The 23,684-nt window shown below is 39.9% G+C and overlaps 1 protein-coding gene across 2 annotated transcripts in view; it reads right to left on the reverse strand.

Annotated features, from left to right (window-relative positions):
* Positions 1-10,952: 10,952 nt before the first annotated feature.
* PRKCA (protein kinase C alpha) overlaps positions 10,953-23,684 on the reverse strand; it is a 266,698-nt gene continuing 253,966 nt past the window's right edge. For both annotated transcript variants that reach the window (XM_067464221.1, XM_060763076.2), the window contains one exon: positions 10,953-23,125. In XM_067464221.1, coding sequence (XP_067320322.1) covers positions 22,961-23,125 — 165 coding nt within the window. In that variant the 3' untranslated portion in view covers positions 10,953-22,960. The remainder of the gene's footprint in view (positions 23,126-23,684) is intronic.

Below are 23,684 nucleotides of genomic sequence, written 5' to 3' on the forward strand. Positions count from 1 at the left end.
CTCCTCTGACGTTTCGCCTGCATCTATGGCAAGCATCCTCAGAGGTAGTGAGGTCTGTTGGAACTAGGAAAATGGGTTTATATATCTGGGGAAAAACCAGGGTGGGACAAAGGACTCTTGTCTGCTGGATCTACGTGTGAATGTTTCAACTGACCACCTTGATTAGCATTTGATAGCCTGGATTTATCCTCTTTGTATCCCTCTGTTTCATCAGAGGTTCTAGGAGATTGGCTGTCCTGTTTTTCATTCTTGTAACACCGCGTGACACCAGTTACTCTGAGGTCTGGCTAAAATTCACTGAGATTTATAGATAAACAGAGTTATGAATCCAGTTTTCTACTCTCGCTCTGGAAATAGTATGATGCCTTAGCAACAATTCATCAAAAGTGCATTTTTATTGAGTCCATCTTCTTTTTCTAGAAGTTTTGCTTTTTCTCTTTGCACTTTTCAAAAAAATCTCATATAACTGTGTCCTTTTATTTTTCACATCAAACCACCATCTCTTACATTTGATCTCAGTTCTCAGACCCAAAGCCTGAGATATATTTTCACCTCGCATTTTCCATGTTGCACCTGTCTGCCTTGAGAAATTGCTCTTCTTCACATTGGAAATTATTGTGGACAAAAATTCTCCCTGATGCTTCAGCTGTGATTCAGCATCCACATGCAAAGTCTCAGGAGTATCATGTCCCTATGGCATTTCTACATTGCAGATAGACATATTCCATCCCATTTGGCAATAGTTCCAGTGCTTCAATGATGCTGCTTGCTTCAAAAGAAGGTCATTGTTTATTGTACTTTCTATCATTTGTGTTTTATTAACACATTTACAGTTTGAGCACAGATTGAATCACACAACAAAACCTTCACAAGCTCACTGCCCTTACCTATCAGATTTCCAGAGGGCTCATCAGCACCTCCAGATCCTTGGAGACTTCAGCTTGACTATCCCCATCATTTATTCTGACACTGGCTGAGATCCCAGGTCATACTGGTTGAGCATAAATCTCTGTCTATTAGGGCTGGGCAACCATGGAAAAATTTGTTTCTAAAATCGATTCGTTTTTTGGGGTTTTTTAAAAGAATTCCGAATTTTTTCTTTTAAAAAGTTCAATATTTACGAAATTTCGCAAATTACAAAACAATTACGAAACAATTACGAATCAATTACGAATCGATTCGTTAATGGCGGACGCGACCGTGCAATACGCTAAAAAATCTCCAAATAGGACAGGGGGAACTTCTGTTGTTGACTGTTGGTGTGATATTTATAATTTTTTTTCACTTATTAAACAAACAACAACTATAAAACTTGCCCCAGACATTTGGAAATAATAACGAAACGATTTCAAAACGATAACGAAACAAATACAAAACGAATCCGAAGCAATTACAAAACGAATTTAAAAATTCGTTTCGTTTTTTAGTTGCTCCTGAATGGTTCGTTATCGCTTCGTTATAAAAAAAAATAATGAATTTTTAACGAATTACGAAATTACGAAACGAAACCGCCCAGCCCTACTGTCTATGTATATATGGGAAGTATTTTATTTATTTATTTCATATCAAAAGCATTGCATAAATTAGTATAAAACTGATAAAAATAGAAGTAGCGCAGGCAGTTAAATATCTATTGACCAAAAACGGGCAACAGCAATGGCATTTTCTGTAGCTTCCAGCAATTTTTCCTCTGTACATGAGGCAGGGCATAATGGACAAGCATACAGATGCGGAGTTGTCTGTTCTGCTTCACAGTCACATAAGGTGTGAGATTCTTTTAGGTAGTGCCATTTTGCCAGGTTGTCTTTTGATCTGCCCACTCCTCTTCTGAGTCTGTTCAGGGACTTCCAAGTTTCCCATTCTTGGTTAGCCCCTGGAGGAAGACCTTTGTGGGGGGCCATCCAGTTGGGATTTCCTGATTTAGCTGCCCAGAGGGATACCCTTGCTGTTGCTGGGGGAACGCCAAGAGGAGTGGTCGTTCTCATAAAGCTTTTCCTTGAGTCTACTGGGAAGGAGGCTGGTAGCCATGTAGTGGATGGCTTTCACAGTGTTCAACCTTATTTCTCTCACATTCAGCATTGGGGAGGGGGGGGCAATGCCAGCAAGTTTGTAGGGTTTATCAACAGGTGTAGGTTGAAAACATCCTGTGATTATTCTGCATGTTTCATTCAAAGCTATGTTTATTTATTTATTTGCTTTATTTCTATACCGCATTTTTCAGCCTGATAAGGCGACTCACCTGCTTTGTATGGGAAGTAGTGGGGGCTGTTTGGCCTGGTTTCTTCCTCACCCCAAAACAATCACTGAGGACACAGCTCTATCATCCAGGGCCAGGCCCGTAGCCAGGATTTCGTTGTTTTTTTTTGGGGGGGGGGGGCTAAAACATTTTCAGGGGGGTTTCGGGGGGGGGGTTGAGTTTCGGGGGGGGCTGAGTCTGTGTGAAAGAGGGTCTAGCCTAGCAAACGTTTTGTATCATTACCCCAATACCCCCATGCATATGGGATATATTGAGTATGGTGATCAGATCATGATATGAATAAACATAACAGTTTAAATAATGCACCAGTAAGGCCTTCTCACGAACCACCATGAGAATTTCGGGGGGGGGGGGCTGAAGCCCCTCAAGCCCCCCACCCCACCCCCCCGGCTACATGCCTGTCCAGGGCACAGATCTGCTCTTGACCTGTGAGGGAAGAAGAAGCAGTCTCAATTCTGTTGGAAATATTAAAAATTAACTAGGTATTTTTAATTACAAAACTGTGAGTCAAGCACTGAAAAAGTTAAGTGAATGCAATGACTCAGCAAAAGCTGCAGTTCTATATAAGTAGGTGTGCCAGTAGCTTAGTAAGTTAGTTTGAGGTAAACCTCAGTGGGAGAAAAGGCCTCAGTGGTAGAAGATCTTACTGTGGAAGAATAGGCCTCAGAGTGTGAGGAGGCCTCGATATGAGAAGGCCTTGTGTGTGAAGCTCCAGTGAGAAGGCTGAACTTTATTTGTGTTATGGAAACCTTGTTCTTGGAAATAGTGCAACCATATTATTTTGCTATAAAGAAAAGCCTCCTATGGAAGATATAACATTGGTCTGTATGTCTTTGTTATTTATATCACTTTGGGCAACTGGTTGTGGGTCATGTTGCTGCTGATAAGTTGCTTTGCTATACATTTATGAGGAGGTTAGTAAGCCCACTCGCCCAACAAACTCCACCCCCAATATAAGCCAGGGACCGGGGGAAATGTCCCACTACAAGGAACCAGCATCCAAAACTACTAGTTCCCCCTTCTGCAAAAACCAAACTAGTACAAAATCCAAAGTGAATCTAATTCCCATTCACACCCATATATGTCACCAACAGGATGCCAGCCAGCCACTCCACCCCATCTCCATGTCCACACATAACTAAAACCTTGCTGAACTGGTCTTCTACTTCTCATATGGGGACATATACTATATTCCTTAGTGAGTAGGGATATGCAGACACTAGGGATGGGTAACCACGGAAAAATTTGTTTCTAAACTCGATTCGTTTTTAGGGGGTTTTTGCGTTTCGTTTTTTAAAAAAATTCCGAAATTTTTCTTTAAAAAAGTTTGAAATATACAAAATTTCGTAAATTACTAAACAATTACGAAACAATTACGAATCGATTCGTTAATGGCGGACGCGATTGCGCAATATGCTAAAAAACCCTCCAAATGGGACAGGGGGAACTTCTGAAGCTTCCCTCTCCCTCTGTTGTTGACTGTTGGTGTGATAATTTATTTTTTATCACTGATAAAACAAACAACAACCCTAAAACTTGCACCAGACATACGGAAACAATTACGAAACAATTACGAAACAATTACGAAACAATTACAAAACAATTACAAAACAATTACGAAATAAATTGAAAAATTTGTTTCGATTTTTAATTGCTCCTGCATGGCTCGTAAGCTAATTTAAATACGAATTAATAACGAATTACGAAATTAACGAACGAAACCGCCCAGCCCTAGCAGACACCTCACCGAGATACTTGAGAGCCCTTGATAAGAAGATTGGCTAATCTCGCTACTACACTGCCATGTAAAATCCAGATTATCAGCTTTGAACTGGATTATATGGAAGTATAGAAGGGGCCTTAGTTGGAAGAATAGGCTAGACTTCTTGGGTGCTTTGTTAAAGCATGGAACAAGGGAAATGCCCTAAATTCTGTCCTATAGACTAATGCTCCTTGCAGTGAAAATTAATTTAAGCAACAGTGATCCTTGGCAGACAACAGCCAGGAAAGAGAATGTCTGTCATCCAATTAATGTTTTCACTGGCAAAATGCAAGGAATGGAGAGCAGTAGTTTTATAATAGCGGCCTTCCTAGTAGTCAGATGGTACATATTTTTATTTCTCAACCTTATGTTCCTTTTCTGAATTTCTACAAGAAAGCTGCTTAAATATTCAGAACATTTTATCCAGGCCATAAAGCCTTCTGCTTGGGCAAATTTACTGGAGTATAGGATTTAGGGAATAACAATAAGTAACTGGAATGATTCCCTCTTCGCAGGCATATGGATGCCTGGGTTATTTTATTAGATTACTGTTACTCCAAAGTGGGGAAACCATTTAGCTTTGGCTCAAACTAGAATCGATTGCAAGCCCAGAGTAAATGTTGAAGTCAACCTTTTTCTTTTTCTTTTGATACAGATGAAGAGAATGCCTTCCCTCAGGTTTCATGCCAAGAGCAGAAATGATATTATGTAATATGGCAAACACTGGGAAAGAGGAGAACTTGTATTTGGGAGTGTGAGGTTGATTTCAGGTATAGATGCATTTACACAAGACCATACCATGAAAGCAATGGACTATCTATTATTTATTTATTTACTTTGCTTGTATACCGCAGTTTCTCAGCCCGTAGGCGACTCAACGCAGTTCACAACAAGAGCAAAAGTCAATCGAACAACATACAATATTTAAAACCATTAACAGCATAATATACAAAATAATGACACATCAATAACAACACATCAACGTCTCATAACTAAAATCGTGATCCAATTCGTCATCCATAATTCCATTTCCTTATTTATTTATTTAACTATACACATTTATCTATACACATTTCTCATCACATAGTAGACAGCCAGATGCCTCGGTGTGAAGCCCATAAGGAATAACAATTTCCAACAGCCTAAAACTTGCTTCTGATAGTCATATAGCATGGGTGTGTGTGCGTGTTTGTGTGCACTTTCATGTCTCTGTCAACTTGTAAAGGTAAAGATAAAGGCTTCCCCTTGACATTAAGTCTAGTTGGGTCCAAATCGGGGAGGGGGGGGGGTTGTGCTCGTCTCCATTTCTAAGCCAAAGAGCCAGTGTTGTCCGTAGATGCCTCCTAGGTCATGTGGCCAGCATGACTGCATGGAGCACCATTACCTTTTTGCCAAAGCGGTACCTATTGATCTACTCACATTTGCTTCTGCTAGGTTGGCAGAAGATGGGGCTAACAATGAGCGCTCACCCCGTCTGCGGATTTGAACCGCTGACCTTCTGGTCAAGCAAGTTCTACAGCCTAGCGGTTTAACCCACTGTGTCACTGTGGCCCCATGTCAACTTATAGCAACATCATTAATTACATAGAGTTTTCTTACTCATAGGATCTGCGCACATCATTCAAAAATATATCACACAGTCCTAAACACTTGGGAAGTGTTCAAAATCATTCTGAAAATGATTTTAATGATGAGGAACAGCAACAAGAGCAACATTTTCACTATTCAGAGAATACTACAGTTAACTGTGGAAAAATTAGCACGTGGAATGATCCACAACAATCCTCAGAAGAGACATGTGATGGTAGGAGGCTCCCTTCTGAATGGAACAGAAGCAGTGATTTGGGGGCTTAACCGAATGTCTCGAGGGGTGTACTGCTCCCTGGGGCAAAAATCTGTGATGTAATGAAGAGGAAAACAACACTCACCAAGCCTACTGACTGTTACACTTTCCTGTTGTTAGGAATACTGAAAGAGAAAGGTGTTCATGATGAATGGGAGTTTCTTAAAAGTGAGACCCTGAAGGCACAATTTCAACCATTCCATTCAAGAGGGAAAATGGAAGTGTCTAAACCAGGGGTCCTCAAACTTTTTAAAAAGAGGGCCAGGTCACAGTCTCTCAAACTGTTGGAGGGCCGGATTATAATTTGAAAAAAAAAATGAATGAATTCCTATGCAAACTGCACATATCTTATTTGTAGTGCAAAAATCACTTAAAAACAATACAATAATTGAAATGAAGAACAATTTTCACAAAGATAAATTTATTAGTATTTCAGTGGGAAGTGTAGGTCTGTTTTTGGCAGGTACGCTTGGCGGGGACGAGAGACAGGGCCTTATCAGTGGTGGCCCCTTGGCTGTGGAACACCCTGCCTATAGATATCAGATTGGCCCCCTCCCTGCTGCCGTTTCGGAGGAAAGTGAAGACCTGGCTATTCGAACAAGCATTTGATCAAACAGTGTAATTGAACATAGGAATACGGAATAATGGATGACGAGACTGGATTCTGATTTTATTGTTGAGGTGCTATTGATTGTTATACTGAAGTTAGTGATTTATGTTATAATTGTTTTAATTGCCTGATACTGTTTTGTAATGCTTTGTATTGATGTTGTTCACCGCTTTGAGTCACCTGAGGGCTGAGAAAAGCGGTATAGAAATAAAGTAAATAAATAAATAAATAAATAAATGAGATAGGATTGTTGTTGTTGTTGTGTGTTTTCAAGTTGTTACAGACTTAAGTTGACCCTGAGCGAGGGGCTGGGTAAATAACTTTGGAGGGCTGCATTCGGCCCCTGGGCCTTAGTTTGAGGACCCCTGGTCTAAATGAAACCAAGTAAAATTTAAAAGGAATGTGGGCAAGAATTGGAAAAAGTGAGAAATCACCAAAGAGAAATCCAAGCTGATAGCCAGCACATATACGGAGAATGTCAGAAAAGTTAAGGAACAGAACTGGCTCATGTTTGCTAGAGAGAATACAAACAACACAAAGGACATTTGGGGTTATTTCCATAGCAAAAATAAGAGCATGTAAATGGTAGGGTCGCTGAGTGGAGAAAATGACAAAAAGTGCAGAGGGAAGAGGAAAAGCAGAATTACTCAGTACCTTTGCTTTGATCTTCTCCCAAAAAGAAAATGGCTTGATCTGGGGAAAATGGAGCAAATTATGTCGTAAGGAAAATATAACCCAAAATAGGTAAAGAGGTATTACAGTACACCTAGCTATGCTAAATGAATTCAAGTCTCCAGGGCCAGATAAACTACATCCAAAGTTATTAAAAGAACAGGCAGAAACAGTCTCAAACAGACCCATAGCCAGGATTTTGAATTGGGGGAGGGCAGAGTTTGATTGGGGGGGGGGGGCTGAGTTTGATTGGGGGAGCTGAGTTTGATTTGACGGGCTGAGTGATTTGGGGGGCTGAGTTTGATTTGTGGTGGGCTGAGTTTGATTCGGGGGGCTGTTTGATTCGGGGGGGGGGGGTGAGTTTGATTTGGTGGGGGGGGGGGGGCTCAGGATCTACCCTAGCAGACCTTTTGTATCATTATCCCAATACCCCCATGCATATGGGATATACTGAGCATGGTGATCAGATCATGATATGAATAATTATAACAGTTTAAGTAATGTACCAGTAAGGCCTTCTTGCGGTCCATCCTGAGAATTGGGGGGGGGGGGGGGGAGGGGATGAAGCCCCTCAAGCCCCCCTCCCAGCTATGGGCCTGGTCTCAAAGCTACTGGCAATAATAATAATAATAATAATAATAATAATAATAATAATATAGAATTCCTGTGGAATCAGAAAAGTTTCAGCAGACTGGTAGAGGCAAAATGTTGCCTCCATCTTCAAAAGGGAAAAAAGAGGACCCAAACAATCATGGACCAGTCGGTCTATAAGCACTTTGAAAGAAATGCCGTGATCACTAAAAGTCTTCTTAGGTTTCTCAAAAACAGGTTTTGTCAAACTTATCTTTTTCTTTTTGTAGGGTTTCCAGCGTGGTAGATTGAATGAATGTTGTATATGTAGCGTATCTTGAATTGAGTAAGGCCTTTGACAAGGTCCCTCACAATAAAATTACAGGCAAGCTAGTTAAATGTGGGCTAAATTGTTTGACAGCCTCAACTCAATGGCTCCTTTTCATCCTGGGGAGAAGTAAGGAGTGGAGTGCCACAAGTTTCTTTCCTGGCCCCAGTGATTTTTGCAGGTGACACCCAATTAGGAAGGATCATTAATACCCCAGAGGGTAGGATTTCCATGGCTTGCTCAGATAGTGTGGATGAGGAATTGCTTGATGGGTCAAAAGAGGAGAAGGACAACAAGTTAAACATGAACCAACAATGTGATGTGGCGGCAAAAAAAGCCAATGGGATTTTGGCCTGCATCAATAGGAGCAAAATGTCTAGATCTAGGGAAGTAATGCTACCCCTCTATTCTGCTTTGGTTAGACCACGTCTGGAATATTGTGTCCAATTCTGGGCACCACAATTCAAGAGAGATATTGACAAGCTGGAATGTGTCCAGAGGACGGCAACTAAAATGATCAAGGGTCTGGAGAACAAGCCCTATGAGGAGTGGCTTAAGGAACTGGACATGTTTAGCCTGAAGAAGAGAAGGCTGAGAGGAGATATGATAGCCATGTATAAATATGTGAGAGGAAGCCACAGGGAGGAGGGAGCAAGCTTGTCTTCTGCTTCCCTGGAGACTAGGACATGGAACAATGGCTTCAAACTACAAGAAAGGAGATTCCATCTGAACATGAGGAAGAACTTCCTGACTGTGAGAGCCGTTCAGCAGTGGAACTCTCTGCCCCGGAGTGTGGTGGAGGCTCCTTCTTTGGAAGCTTTTAAACAGAGGCTGGATGGCCATCTGTCAGGGGTGATTTGAATGCAATATTCCTGCTTCTTGGCAGGGGGTTGGACTGGATGGCCCATGAGGTCTCTTCCAACTCTTTGATTCTATGAAATCCTGATAAGGACTTATGAGACCATTTTCCTGAATGGCCACTCTGCACATTAATGCGATGCATTACAGATGTCCAAAGAAATGTAAAAAAAACATGAGGTCTCTTCCAACTCTTTGATTCTATGATTCCATAAGGAAGTCTACATCTAGGTTAGCTCTTGCTGCAAATGGACACTCCTCAGCAATCCAGGCAAACCTCTCTAGAGGAAGCTGAAGCAAGCACTTCTGAACAAACTTCAGAAGGGTTAAACATACCTGCACCCCTAGACCATAGGAAAGAGCAGGCAGGGTATTGTAGCACTGAAATATTAGCTGAGAATTTTTCAGTAGTCAAGCAAAAAGCCCTCATTGTTGTGGAATAATTCCCTGAATTGAGTCCAACAGCTGTTTTATCTTGTCCTGTGTCCTTACTCTGTTGTTTCTCAGTTTGACACCCAAGGATTCCTGACTTTGACTTCTAATGATCTGACTTTCCATTTTAGCATCTTTGTTTGTTTGAACTGAATGTTTCTGACTCTGGACTGATTTTTTGCTGCTTTCAAAGAACTCTGGTAATCAGCATTCCTGACCCTTGACTGTTGACCTTAGCTATTGCATTGATGGCCCTTCCACACAACCATATAATCCAGAATATCAAGGCAGAAAATCCCACAATATCTGTTTTGAACTGGGTTATCTGAGCCCACATGCCATATATCCCAGTTCAAAGCAGATAATTTGGGATTTTATTCAGCTCTGTGGAAGGGGCCTGAGTGTGTTTGGACTTTGATTCCATGCAGCCATTCTGTTATTACAATGATCAGAAGTCAAAATGATTAAAGAGCTGGGCCATAACTAATGATTTTCCAACTGGGAGAAATTAAATGTTCAGATGTAGGATGGGTGAGGCTTGCAAACAATACACGTGAAAGGGAGCTAGGAGTCTTAGTAGACCATAAGCTGAAAATTAGTCAATGGTGTGATACAGCAGCTAAAGTCAATGCATTTATAGCCTGCATCAAATAAAGGATAGTGTCTCAATTGAGGGAAGTAATCGTGCCTCTTTATTCTGCTTTGATCAGACCTCAAATGAAATACTGCATTTAGTTCTGGGCACCATAATTTAAGGATACAGACAAGATGGAATATGTCCAGCTATGGTGAAAGGTCTGGAAACTGCATCTTATAAGGAGCTGCATTTTTGTAGCTGGGTATGTTGGAGAAGAGAAGATTAAAAACTCCCCTGCCACGCATTGCTGTGGCCCACATAGGGGTTCTGTGTGGGAGGTTTGGCCCAATTCTATCGTTGGTGGTGTTCAGAATCCTCTGTGATTGTAGGTGAACTATAAATCCCAGCAACTATAAATCCCAGCAACTCCCAAATGTCTCCCCCAAACTCCACCTAAGATGCCTAACTAACAGGACTAGGTAGGAATAATATAAAACAATATGAACAATGGCATACACTTATATTTCATTGGGTTATATTACATTTAAGCAATTTTAGCTTAAATTTAGTCTACAATGAAAAGAATTCTAGCTTTACAATTTTTTGTGGTTATCCATGAAAGCACGGGAAATATTCTTACAAAGGATGCACTGTTCATACAGCCAGAACTTGCCACATAAATATAGATGCCAGATAATCCTCCCTGTTATTATCCTTGTAATTTACAATATGTGGTAAACAGGTTCTAGCAGAGATAAAATATAGGCTTAATTTAGGAAATTACAGAGCTCTGTCATGTACCTTGGAAAAGGGTAAGATTAATAATCACAAACAAAACCATTGCTTTGAAATAATGGGAAAAGACAAGACATGGAAGAGTTGTTATAAAGAGCCAAGACAGCATGGTTGAATCCTGTTGTCATCTCCATAGGGTTGCACGAGTGAGTGCAAACTGAACATATGTATATGGAAAAAGTATTTACAATGTGATCTCTTGCCTTGTCAGAAATAAATGTGTAAACAAAAGACACTAGTCCACAACATAATTATCAGTATCTTTATTCATACTCACTTGCTTTCAAACTACTATTAATATTTAACAAAAACATGTCATGCAAACAAAGAATAATTGTTAAGATTAAGGAAAAAGTGCACAACGTGTACATTAATCTTGCCTGATATTATTATTATTATTATTTTTCTTGTTATAGTTTCAACCTGCAGATGAATGGCCTCTCCATTATCCATACAGTATCTCACAGTTAGTAAATAATTTATAAAACATTTCTCTCTCTTTTCAATAGAAATGTTGAGCTGTAAAGTGGTATCGTATATAAAATGTAAAAATGTTATTGTTTCCGCCTTTGTCAAAAAAAAAAAGAAAAGCAACAGAGCAACGCAGCAAATATTCGGACACGATAAGCCTCCTTCCTGTCTGCAATCCGAAAAATTATCTATGACCTGTATATTTCAGGGCATGACATGAACAAAGTTACAATTCTGGGTTGTTGTGTGTTTTCCGGGCTGTATGGCCATGTTCCAGAAGCATTCTCTCCTGACGTTTCGCCTGCATCTATGGCAGGCATTCTCAGAGGTTGTGAGGTCATAACTTCTGAGGATGCCTGCCATAGATACAGGCAAAATTTCAGGAGAGAATGCTTCTGGAACATGACCATACAGCCTGGAAAACACACCACAACCCAGTGATTCTGGCCATGAAAGCTTTCAACAATACAAAATTACAATTCGTTTTGTTACACTGTCTTGCATTCCTCTTCGTTATAGAAAGAGATTAACTTTGTTCTGAAGCTATTTCTGAGGTTTATAGTATACACAGAACACCCTAAAGCAAAACCATAATTGAAATCCCAGGCCAAAATTAGTTGGCACATGCCAAAAAACAAAATCGGGTTTATGTTTGACTATTTTGATCCTCACTTTACACCCAAACACACTCAGGTGAAGTACATATTTGCTGTGCGATTGTTTCCCTATTTCCTTCAGTGGAAAGGAAAAACTATGGAAATGCCAAGAAGCGAATGTGATGTTTTCAATCACAAGGACGGCTTTGCACTGGAAGTTTTAGAGAACGTTCAAGAGTATGGGAGAGGAGTGAATATCAATGTGCTTTTATTTAAAACGGGGAATGCCATGATTTGCATAATCTTGCCCAATGCCCTTGTGTGCATTTCCTATACCTAGGAGTTCAATGAAGTTAGCACAAGGATATGTGAGCTTTGACAATCAGGTTCAACACAAAAGAATTGGGTTTTGACTTGATATGTTATCTATCACCATTGGTTCTAATACCCTTTTCTGGTTAAAATAATCCTAATAACTCTCTCCCATACCGTCCCAATAACTGGTTATAGAAGAATCTCATCAAATTTCCAAACCAAACATAATAAAAGATTTTTTCCTTGCATGGTGCATTGTCTTCAAAGACAGTTTCTGCTTTATTTACTATTGCACAAAAGATTATGGTGTAAAATTCCTGGAAAGCTTTGTCCTACAATCACTAATGATATTATAACTTCTTTTATTTATGCAGGATTACTCAGTAATGGAGCCCCTGGTGGCGCAGTCGGTTAAATCCTTGTGTCGGCAGAACTGAAGACCAACAAGTCGCAGGTTTGAATCTGGGGAGAGCGCGGATAAGCTCCCTCTGTCAGCTCCAGCTCCCCATGCAGAGACATGAGAGAACCCTCCCACAAGGATGGTAAAACATCAAAACAACCCGGGCAACGTCCTTGTATTTGGCCAATTCTCCCACACTAGAAGCGACTTGCAGTTTCTCAAGTCGCTCCTGACATGAAAAAAAACAACCCTCAATAATAGGGAAACTGTATGATTTTGCAAACCGCATTTTGCAGCACTGTGTTTGCTCTACAAAAATGGAAGCAATATTCAGTGTCTATGTGAGATATGTCCCAGGATAAGTGCACATTTCCTTTCCAGCAGTATTATTGTAACTGTATTTTCTCAAAGTACAAAAGCACAGAATATTCAGCATACCATGTTAATTCAATAAATTGATTCCGCATTAACAAGTTTAATACTTTTAATAAGATTGTTTTTCACATTAGAAGTGCACTAGGAAGAGGAACAGAACAACTCACAAGAGCCGGTGAGGAATAAGAGTATTATTATTATCCCCATTTTACAGACAGGGAAATGGAGGCAGAGAGGTTGAATACCTTGCCCAAGGCCACAGAGTTGGGGCCCCACGGAGCTAAGAATTATAGTTCGTTGTTCCTAAATCCCAGGTCTGTGATAAAACTATGAGAACATGTATATCCAACCCCTTCCATTCAACGTCTTTATAGGAACAGAAGGGTTTTAAGTGCATGCTTCCTTGCTGATTATAAGGCTGTATGAAAGTCAAGCTTCACTGGCACGGTTATTTGTTGATAGTATGAAGCTATAATTATCAGTACTAAATCACCGTCAATTTATTATAAACACTGGAAATAAATTTGGTAGTTATGGGTTTGAAGGAAGGAGAGGCATAGTCACTAGATTTTGCGTTCTACTATATTGCAGGGTGTTTTTTTGGTTGAACAAAACATAGCTACACATAAATTTCTGATATAGGACACATACATTTTACAAATGCAAAGAGACTCAAAGAACCAGTGACAATAACATAATCATAATGATGTTGACCAGGGGTCCTCAAACTATGGCCCGGGGGCCGAATATGGCCCTCCAAGGTCTTTTCCCCGGCCCTCGCTCAGTGTCAGTCTAAATCTGAAAGCACACAACAACAACAATCCTATCTCATCAGCCAAAAGCAGGCCCACACTTCCCACCGAAATACTAATAAGTTTATATTTGTTAAAACTGTTCTTAATTTTAATTATTGTTTTTGAATTACAAATAAGTTATGTGCAGTGTGCATAGGAATTCATTCATTTTTTTCCCTCAAATTAATGCGGTCCTCCAATAGTTTGAGGGATTGTGACCTGGCCCTCTGTTAAACAAGCTTGAGGACCCCTGATGTAGACAGTGTCAACAAAAAATCAAACTTTATTTCTCTCTCTTCCGCTTACCCGATCTTGGCATCTCTGGTGGGGATATACTCCAATGTGAACACTATATATTCAACCCACACACCCCCATATTGACATTCCTATAGTGATTATCTGTGGGCAAAATCTCCAACTTGCAGGAGGTTGTTAAGAAAGACGGGGAGAAGATGGATAAGAGAATGGGGAAAGATAACAAATTTGGCAGTGGGGATTGTGGGAAAGGGTAGCTACAAGTTAATGTGCTGGCTAAGAAAGGAACTAAAAGCAAAGGGGTGAATTTAATAGTGCAGCAGTCCACTTTGTGCCTAACACATCTTAAAACATAGCTAGAGAACTTAAATACTCCTAACAGGGCCCAGGAATGAGATCTAGTCATCATACGGATTCTCCTTAATATTACAATAGACCATTAGCATCCACCGGGGTTTGGTTATAGGATTTCCTCATGTCTACAAAAATCCACGTATACTCACATTATATACAACGGCATAGTAAAATGGTGTCCCTTCTAAAATAGACAAAATTAAGGTTTGCTTTTGGAATTTTCCTTTTTTTAAGCCATGGATGGTTGAATCAGTGGATGCAGAGTCCATGAATGTGCTGGATTAATTGTATACTATCATTTTATACTAAGTTTATCACCAGGTGATTTAGAAGCATTCATAATCTTTCTTTCTACCTTTGTTCAACACCCTTCTCTCCATTATCTAGCACTCAGTTCAGGGGGGCAAACTAGGTCAAACTATTTGTCTGTCAAGCCCAGAGCTTCAGAGGTGGGCAGTCTCCCCTTCCATATATCACTGGACTACAATCCCATCTCCAATAGCTGCCACACACACTATAATAGGATCTAATCCTGCATTTGCCTCACCCTGGTTGGTTCTAGCAAGCACCAGCTACCCAGCAACCCAAGCAGAGACTTTTTCCCATCACATGGCACATGCTCCTCTTTATTTGGGGCATGCTACAAATTAAAATATAGGATTTTATACATCTTGAGCAAAAAAAATATTCCACACAGCTATAGTCTCTTGTACTTGTGGCGGTGTTGAGCAAAAGTGATCCTCTTATACTCCTGGACAGCAACTCTCACATTCTTCCTAAACCATTTGTCTGTTTTGGTCAGGGCTGATGGGTATTGTATGCCCAAAACATATTGAGGGACACAGCTACCCACCTCCGCTTTATGGAACTGGAATGCTTATACTCCTGATTTTAGATTGTCAGTTACTTGGGATAATACATATCACCTTGTTACTTCATAAAGGTAGGAGCCCCCAGTGGAGCAGTAGGTTAAACTCTTGTGCTGGCAGGACTGAAGACCGACAGGTTGCAGGTTCGAAACTGGGGAGAGTGCGGATGAGCTCCCTCTGTCAGCTCCAGCTCCCCATTCAGGGACATGAGAGAAGCCTCCCACAAGGCTGGTAAAACATCAAAACACTTGGGTATCCCCTGGGCAACAACCTTGTAGATGGCCAATTTTCTCACACCAGAAGCGACTTGCAGTTTCTCAAGTTGCTCCTGATATGGGGAAAAAAACTCCATAAAGGTGTAATAGCCACTGGTGGAACCATAAAAATAAATATTATCGTGACTTAATTGGTCTGACTATGCTGGACAATGTCAGTGCTGGAGAAATGGAGGTTGTTGAAGAAAATATTGAAGAAAATATGCACTGAAATAAATGGCCTTCTCAGAATGATGATAGCTGGCTTTGGCGACTAATTACTCCCCCAAGAACAATGTCCCTGATAGGAATTATAATTCCATCCAAAGGCAGAAAATTCACTGAATAAATGGGATACTTTTAAAACACACACAGACACCCCCCCCCACGTTTAATTTTACTAAACTGTGCCAATTATAGATAAGCTACCAAGCGTTAAACCTGAACATTCAAAATTATCTGTTCAATAATGGCACTATATATAGTTTCTCTAAAATGGTGACAGATTTTAGGAAAGAAACAGGCAAACATGAAAGAGAGCTTATGTTAAAACTTACCCAAATATGTGTATTGTAAAATATAATTTAAAAAATATTTTTACATATAACAATGGCCTATCTATGTTGACCATAGTTTTCCTTTTTACACTGTTCCTTATAGTTAGAGATTACTTAAATCTGAATTCCTTCTATTAATATATATCTTTATTCACAGTGCTAGTTCTCTGCTAGATTTCAAATACCATGCTTGCTTCAGGGCATAAAACACCACCTCATGTCCCTTCATTAAAGCATTTTAACGAGGATATTGCTATTAACTTGTTTGTTTTCCCCGCCCCCCATAAACCCAAACTGAATCGAGCAAGTAAACTAGAGGTACAGGTGAATTCACTGAACAGTTTTGAAGGTCTAAGCTTCTGGAAACCTGGAAGTGGAAACTGTGGTAAAGTGTATCTTCATCTAGTTGCTGGATGAGAAAAACAAGAACTTATGGACAGAAGTGTGAATGAAAGGACACACTTCTTTTGGTAAAACAGTATATAACTGGCACAAAATCTATGTCAAGAGTCCCCTTTACCTTACTACAGGAGGACACAAGTGGCCACTCAAACCCAACATAACTTCCATTCTGTCAAGAAGCTTATGCCTAATCCTTTTTAAAGGATTGCTTCTGTCCAACTTTAGATAAGTATAGGATTGAATGGCTGCCATATGCTTCTAGAATGGGAGCCTGGACTCATGCTGAGACCCCTTGCAGCAAGCTTAATACTCAAGCATAGCGCCATTCACAAATGCCTTATCTACACAGCCAAAGGCTTAAAGACACCTGGGAATGGATTTTGCCTCATTGTGGCAAAATTCCTCGCAGTGGCAACAAGACTGAGAAAGCGACTAATCTCCGATAGTGGTATTACTTGAAACCATGTAGATGTATTTTGTACAATGGACTTCTCCTGAGATGGGAGAACTTATAATGACTGTTGGTTTTACTGATGAGTCTATGGACCATAATAAAATTGTTGTTGTTGATTCAGGATCTTCCTTCTACCAGAACTGTGACCAAAACATTATCTTATCTCTACTGCTCAGTTATGGGCATCTTCAGAAGGCCATTATTCAGTATGAGAGGTACAGGGTGAGGTAGCATAACTTCCTTCTTTCAAAACTTAATAAAACCCATTGTATGAATCAGAATTTTTTTAATAATGTAGGCGCATATCTAAAGTTTTGTTTTACGTAGTTTTGAAGATCAAATTAGGTAGGTGACATCTCCCATTCTCCATAAACTGAGTAAACTGATTTCTGGCGTTTGTTATGACTTTTGCCAGAATAGCAGGCGTTATGTTGGCAATTTCTTCCTGGATGTTGGTCTTCAAGTCTTGTAGGGTCCTTGGACGGTTCACATAAACACGGGATTTCAAAAAACCCCATAGAAAAAAAATCACAAGGGGCCAAATCTGGAGAGCGGGCCGGCCACTCCAAATCCACTCAAAAAATAGGCCCCAACGGCAAAAGCACACTCCTCACTGTTCCAACACATGATGGTGACTGAACTGTGTCAGGACAAAACTTTATACTCCCGCCTCTTGAACGAGACCACTAGCGCTCCGCTACATCTTCAACCGACTGAATGGCGAGCATTTTAAAAAAGGAAGTTATGCTGCATCAACCTGTATATAAAGAAACCAGTGTGGGTGTGTAAGAACTTTTAGGCAAATGGAAGAAACTGGAAATCACCAAAAAGCAAAACAGGCAATAGCTGCAGGGAGAAAAGTCAGACTGAATCCAGGCTCCCCAGAGATGATAAAAACAATTAAAAAGTTTGAGGTTGGTTATGTTTAGAGAACAACAGGGCCACTGCATGGCAAAGATGGTGAAGTGATGATAAGAGAAAGAGAAAAAGTACCATTATTCAAGGCCTACTTTGCCTCACCTGTCAAAGGTGCAGGTACAATAAATTATCCAGCAAGGGCACTGCAGCCCAGAATAGATAAAGAAATGGGAGAGGAACACCTAGCTACTAAAACAATTTCAAGGGCTGAATTAACACCATGTAAAGGAACTTGGAGATGTAATCCCAGAGTTTCTATTAAAAATTTTTTTTGAGAATGCTTGGACAACAGGAACAGGACGGAGGATGAATGTTGTCTCCAACTTCCAAAAGAGAAGAATGCTCTGGTAACTACCAACCAATTGAGCTGATGTCAGTACCAGAAAACGTTCTATATAGATCATTAAATAGTCTATACATGAACACTTGGAGAAGAATTAGGAGTTTTCTAAAAGCCTCTCAAAACAAGTCATGCCAGACAAATCTTATTTCACATTTTGATACAGATTTGGAATGTTGCAGGAAATCTTGCAAATCTAGTGTACTATATCTTGATTTTAGCAAAGCTATCAAGTTCCCTGATGAGGTTTGTCTTAGTGGTGCTACAGCTGGGTGGATTTTTTAACTGGCTGATGGACTAATCCAAAAGAGTGGTCATCAACGGTTCCCCTTCATCCCGGAGAGAAAAAACTAGTAAAGTGCCTCACGGTTTTATCTTGTGCCCAATGATGGTCAACTCCTTTATAAATAACTTTGATGCTGGAATATGGTTCCCAAACTTTGGACTTGTTTTGGACTTCAACTCCCAGAAATACCAGTCAGTTTACCTGCTGTTAGGAATTGTGGGAGCTGAAGTCCAAAACATCCTAACCACAGTTGGGAACCACTGGAATAGAGGGCAAGCTTATCAAGTTTGCAGGTGGTTTGTTGTTATTTATTTGTTCAGTCGTTTCCGACTCCTTGTGACCTCATGGACCAGTACATGCCAGAGCTCCCTATCAGCCACCACCATCCCCAGCTCCTTCAAGATCAAGCCAGTCACTTCAAAGATAACATCCATCCATCTTGCCCTTGGTCGGCCTCTCTTCCTTTTTCCTTCCATTTTCCTCAGCATCATTGTCTTCTTCAAGTTTTCCTGTCATCTCATTATGTGGCCAAAGTACTTCATCTTTGCCTCTACTATTCTTCCCTCCAGTGAGCAGCCAGGAGTATGGACTGGTTTGATCTTCTTGCAGTCCAAGGCACTCAGAATTTTCCTCCAACACCACGGTTCAAAAGTGTCTGTCTTCCTTTTCTCAGCCGTCCTTATGGTCCAGCTTTTGCATCTATAGGTTACTACAGGGAATACCACTAATTTAACTATGTAGATCTTTGTTGCCAGTGTGATGTCTCTACTTTTCACTATTTTATCAAGATTGGTTATTGCTCTCCTCCCAAAAAATAAATGTCTTCTGGTTTCCTGGCTGCAGTTTGCATCTGCAGTCATCTTCACTCCTAGAAATACAAAGTCTTGGGTTTTTTTTATGTTTAACTACAACCAAGCTTTTCCACTTTCTTCTTTCACCTTGTTTATAAGGCTCCTCGGCTCCTCCTTGCTTAGCCATCAAAGTGATATCATCTGCATATCTAAGGCCGTTAATGTTTCTTCCAGCAATTTTAACTCCAGTCTTGAATTTGTCAAGGTGATATCCATTAGAAAGAGTAGCTAAATCTCCAGAATCAGATTTCAAAATGACCAGATCAGATTGGAGAGCTGGGCCAAAACTAACAAAATGAACTTCAACAAGGATAAATGCAAGAGACTACATTAAGGCAGGAAAACTGAAATGCTCAAATATAATGGCAATACATGGTTTGACAACAGTGCATGTGGAAAAGATCTAGGGGTCTTAGAAGAATGTAAAAGCAAACAATATGATTTGGAAACCACCACAACAGAAAAGTCAATGAAATTCTAAGCTTCAGCAATAGCAACAGTGTCTAAATGGAGAAAAGTTATAGTACACATAATGTTCACCCAGACCACTTCTGGACACCAAAGCTCAAGAAGGATCAAGACAAACTGGAACATATTCAGAGGAGGGCAACTGCACAAAAATGACCTAGGCAGCTGGGTATGTTTGGCATGGACAAAAAAGACCGAGAGATGACATGATAGCCATCTTTAAATATCTGAAGGGATATCTGGAAGAAGGGGAAGCTTGTTATTTTCTGCTTCAGAAAAAAGAACGTCCAAAAGTAAGAACTCTTCAATAGTGAAACAGATTGTCTTGAAGAATGATAGACCCTCCTTTTTTTTAGGTCTTTAAACAGAAATTCAGGTGACCACCTCATGAGTGTGCTTTAGTAGTGCATTTCTATGTGGCATGGGATTGGCCTTACGAACCCCTTTCAGCTCTTCTATGATTCTAAAAAGTAGATCTCCATGTTCTGCCTGTTGCTAACAGAAATACTCTACTTATAGACAGTCCACGTGACTAATTTCTTTTAAGAACCCACCACCACTTCAACAGACATTTTAAGTCCATTCAGTCCTATGACATTTTGTGCAACATCTACATCAGGCATGGGCAAACTTCATCCCTCTAGGTGTTTTGGACTTCAACTCCCACAATTCCTAACAGCCTAGCAGGAGTTGAAGTCCACAAACAGCTGTACGGATTGTGGGAGTTGAAATCCAAACACCTGGAAGGCCAAAGTGGGTTGATCTACATCTACCCAGGGAAAAGTGTAGGGAAGGAAGCAAAGTCTGCTTCTAACTGTCCAATTTCATGCACCTAGATATGAATCCAGACTCCGCTTATTTATTATTTCACACTTTTTAGACAGCTGTAAGCAGCATCAGCAGTGTGCACCCAACACATATGTCGACAAGCAAAACAGGTAGATGTATTTATCTCCATACAGAACACAACTGTGCATGTGTCTGTTTCTCCTTGCTCCAGGAGCTCCTAATGAATTCAAATCAACATGTGTAAAGAAACCTTTACAGATCTTCAGAACAGGGAGCCTGGTGCAAGGAGCAAGAATTTCAAGCGAGAATGGCTTAATTGGGTCCCGTTTGGGAGAAAAGCGTGATATAAATAAAGATTTATTATTAATAATAGTAATAATAGTAATAATTGTTTTTCTTTGGCACAGCAAAATAATTTCCCAATTATAATCAGGAACCTTTACCATTCTTCTTCCAGGTGTTTTTGAGAAATGCTTCATTTTTAGAGCACATTTTTGCATAGCAAAAATGGTAGGCGGGAGGCCTTTCCTACAGCAAGAGACGTGACAAGATCCTGGCACGGACATACACACATTCAGTATTCAAGTTTACAAATATTAAGAAGGGAGACATTATAGAGGGAAAGCATACCACATTACATGCCTCAAATGAAAATAAAATATTTACCAGTCTTAAAAATCGGCATCTTCCAGTAAAGGAGGGAGCGGGAAAAGTATGAACTATTTAAAAAGAGGACGCACATTCTACAGAGGAAAGCTGTTTGCTCATAAGACTGAACTACTTTTCTTTTCCTTTTCTGAACATTGTTAACATGTAATACCCATCAATTCCAGCCACATCTACAAAAACGAAAATTAAAAAACGGACATGCACTGGTTCTGAGCGGGCAGTCAGCTCTTCCCAAAGCTTCCCGTCCAAGTCCTCTTCCCCATAACGCACAAACCTAGAGCTGCTTATTAAATAGCCAAAATGTATGAATTTCAGGCTGGATAGCCATAAAGGGTAATCCAAGGGTGAAGGATACCTTTACATGCACCAACAGTTTCTATTTAGCAGCCTGGGAGCTGTTATGCAATTTTTAAAATGATACATGCATGTGAAGCATGCATGCATATTTGTAGAAAACACACAAGTAGCCATCATAATTTAGCAGTAGACCTACCTAAGAAGAAAACATAATTTCCCTAAGCTATTAACATTATGCAGAACCTTAAAAAAAATCAGAAACAAAAAATAGCAATAACAAAACTTGAAAGCTAAATCTAATGAATGGTCATCCCGAACAAGAACCTTCACAAATATAGAACAGATGTGTCTTATAAAAATGGATATCATTATCTTCATACTTGATACACTTATCCATAATACAGATTAATTTAATGCTTATTACTAGTAACATGCAAAGTTCATTGCATGATGCATGATTCAAAGACCGTATTCAACTTCAAGGAGAAGAGCCACAGCTGAAGAAAATATTTTCGGCTGAATCTCGAATTCTCACTTTGTTCTTTACTTTTGTGGTTCCAAGTCTCTCGAGCCAATGTTAAAATGATGGATTTGCTGAAGGAGGGAGAGATTCTGAACCTTATGCATCTATTAATTGACTGTACAAACACTTTCCATACTCAATACCGACCATGCAGTTCACTAAATAAATAAGTATAAATTGCAGATTTGCTTCAGACTCAAGATAAGAAATCTTTTGGAAAAGGTTTTAGCACGGTCTTGACATAAACTTGAGTAGTGGTGGAAATTAAGTAGTAAAATGGCACCCTGGATCACAGTATAATCTCATGGAGATTAAATTAATATACACATCAGTATTATGCAGTTTTACCTTTGAGCAAATTCATCACAGATTCTAGTTCGCTTTTATCGTACATATTTAGTTTTCCCAGTCCATAGCCTCTAGTTTGAAAAACTGTTTTGAAAAGCTCTTACGGACCTGATTCACGATTGATTTGCTTCAATAAGTACCTTCTTATCTTAAATAGTGAGGCATTTTAAAAACTTTATCTCTAACTTCTCTCTATTTCAATTGTTTTACATTTTCAGGCCTATTGTTCTCTAGTCATTCATCCCATCATTGAACACCAAGCAGACCAATGAGAGGGACTGGTCGCATTTGGCTGCATGTGCAATATGTCAGACTGGTTTTTGAAAATGACTAAGTACTTTTCTCAAGCCTACATTATACTCTTAAATTTGTTATAAATCCTATAAGAAGAAAACTTCAGAGTTACAGGGTACAAAGTAAGACATAGAAGTTATAAAAATGACAAAGGCTAGCTTCGTAAGAGTAATCTAAAAGCAACAGTGATTCCTAGGAGAATACATTGGGTATTATGTTGTGATCTAAGACCACACATTCTTTGTTGTAAACCTCTGTAGCTTTCTTATTTCTTCCCCCTAAAATTTTCAGACCCAAATGGAATCAAGAAGGCAAAGGTCTAAAAACTCCAGGGTACAGACAATATTTGACTTGTGAGGACTCTCTCTGTCTGTTTTTCATACTACGTTCAGCAACATGGGATGTACAAACTGGGTGTTGATATAGGAGAAGCCTTCAAAATCGGTTTGGTCTATGTTGGAAATGACAAGCTGATCAGGTGGCGTTAACACTGGTTGTCCTCTGGTGAAGAACTTGTCAAAGTTTTCAGCACCTTTGCCACACTGTCAAGAAACAAAACGATAACACTGTGAATAAATGTAAAAATTGGAAACTAAAGGTATTCAGAAGTTATTACAAACTTTACACTTTTAGCAGACTGGGCTTTCCGTTAATTTGATATAATTAGTGAATGACGGATAACATAATCTATATAAATAAAAATGTTATGTTCATTTGTGGGATTAACATAACTCAAAAACCACTGGATGAATTGACATCAAATTTGGCCACAATACACCAACTAAACCAATGTAGGTCCTTCACTCAAAATAAAAAAACCAACCCCCCCCCCCCCCGGAAAGAATGTAAAACCCCCACAAAGCTAAATGACTATACAGAGTATGCATTAAAACAACACCCTCCCCCGCCCCTCTCTCCTGCAGCTGAGAGAGAGTCAGCTTGAGAGAAGGAAGGAAAGATGGCCCATATATCCCTCTTGCTACCCCCCTGCATCTCTCTTCTCAAAGGATTGAGAGAGAGGGAAGGAAGGAGGGAGGGAGGGAGGGAGGGAGAGAGAGAGAGAGAGGACACCCTCCTCCCACCCTTCATTTCTTTTCCTTT

This window comes from Anolis sagrei, chromosome 2 (assembly GCF_037176765.1).
Source record: "Anolis sagrei isolate rAnoSag1 chromosome 2, rAnoSag1.mat, whole genome shotgun sequence".
Taxonomy (NCBI): domain Eukaryota; kingdom Metazoa; phylum Chordata; class Lepidosauria; order Squamata; family Dactyloidae; genus Anolis; species Anolis sagrei.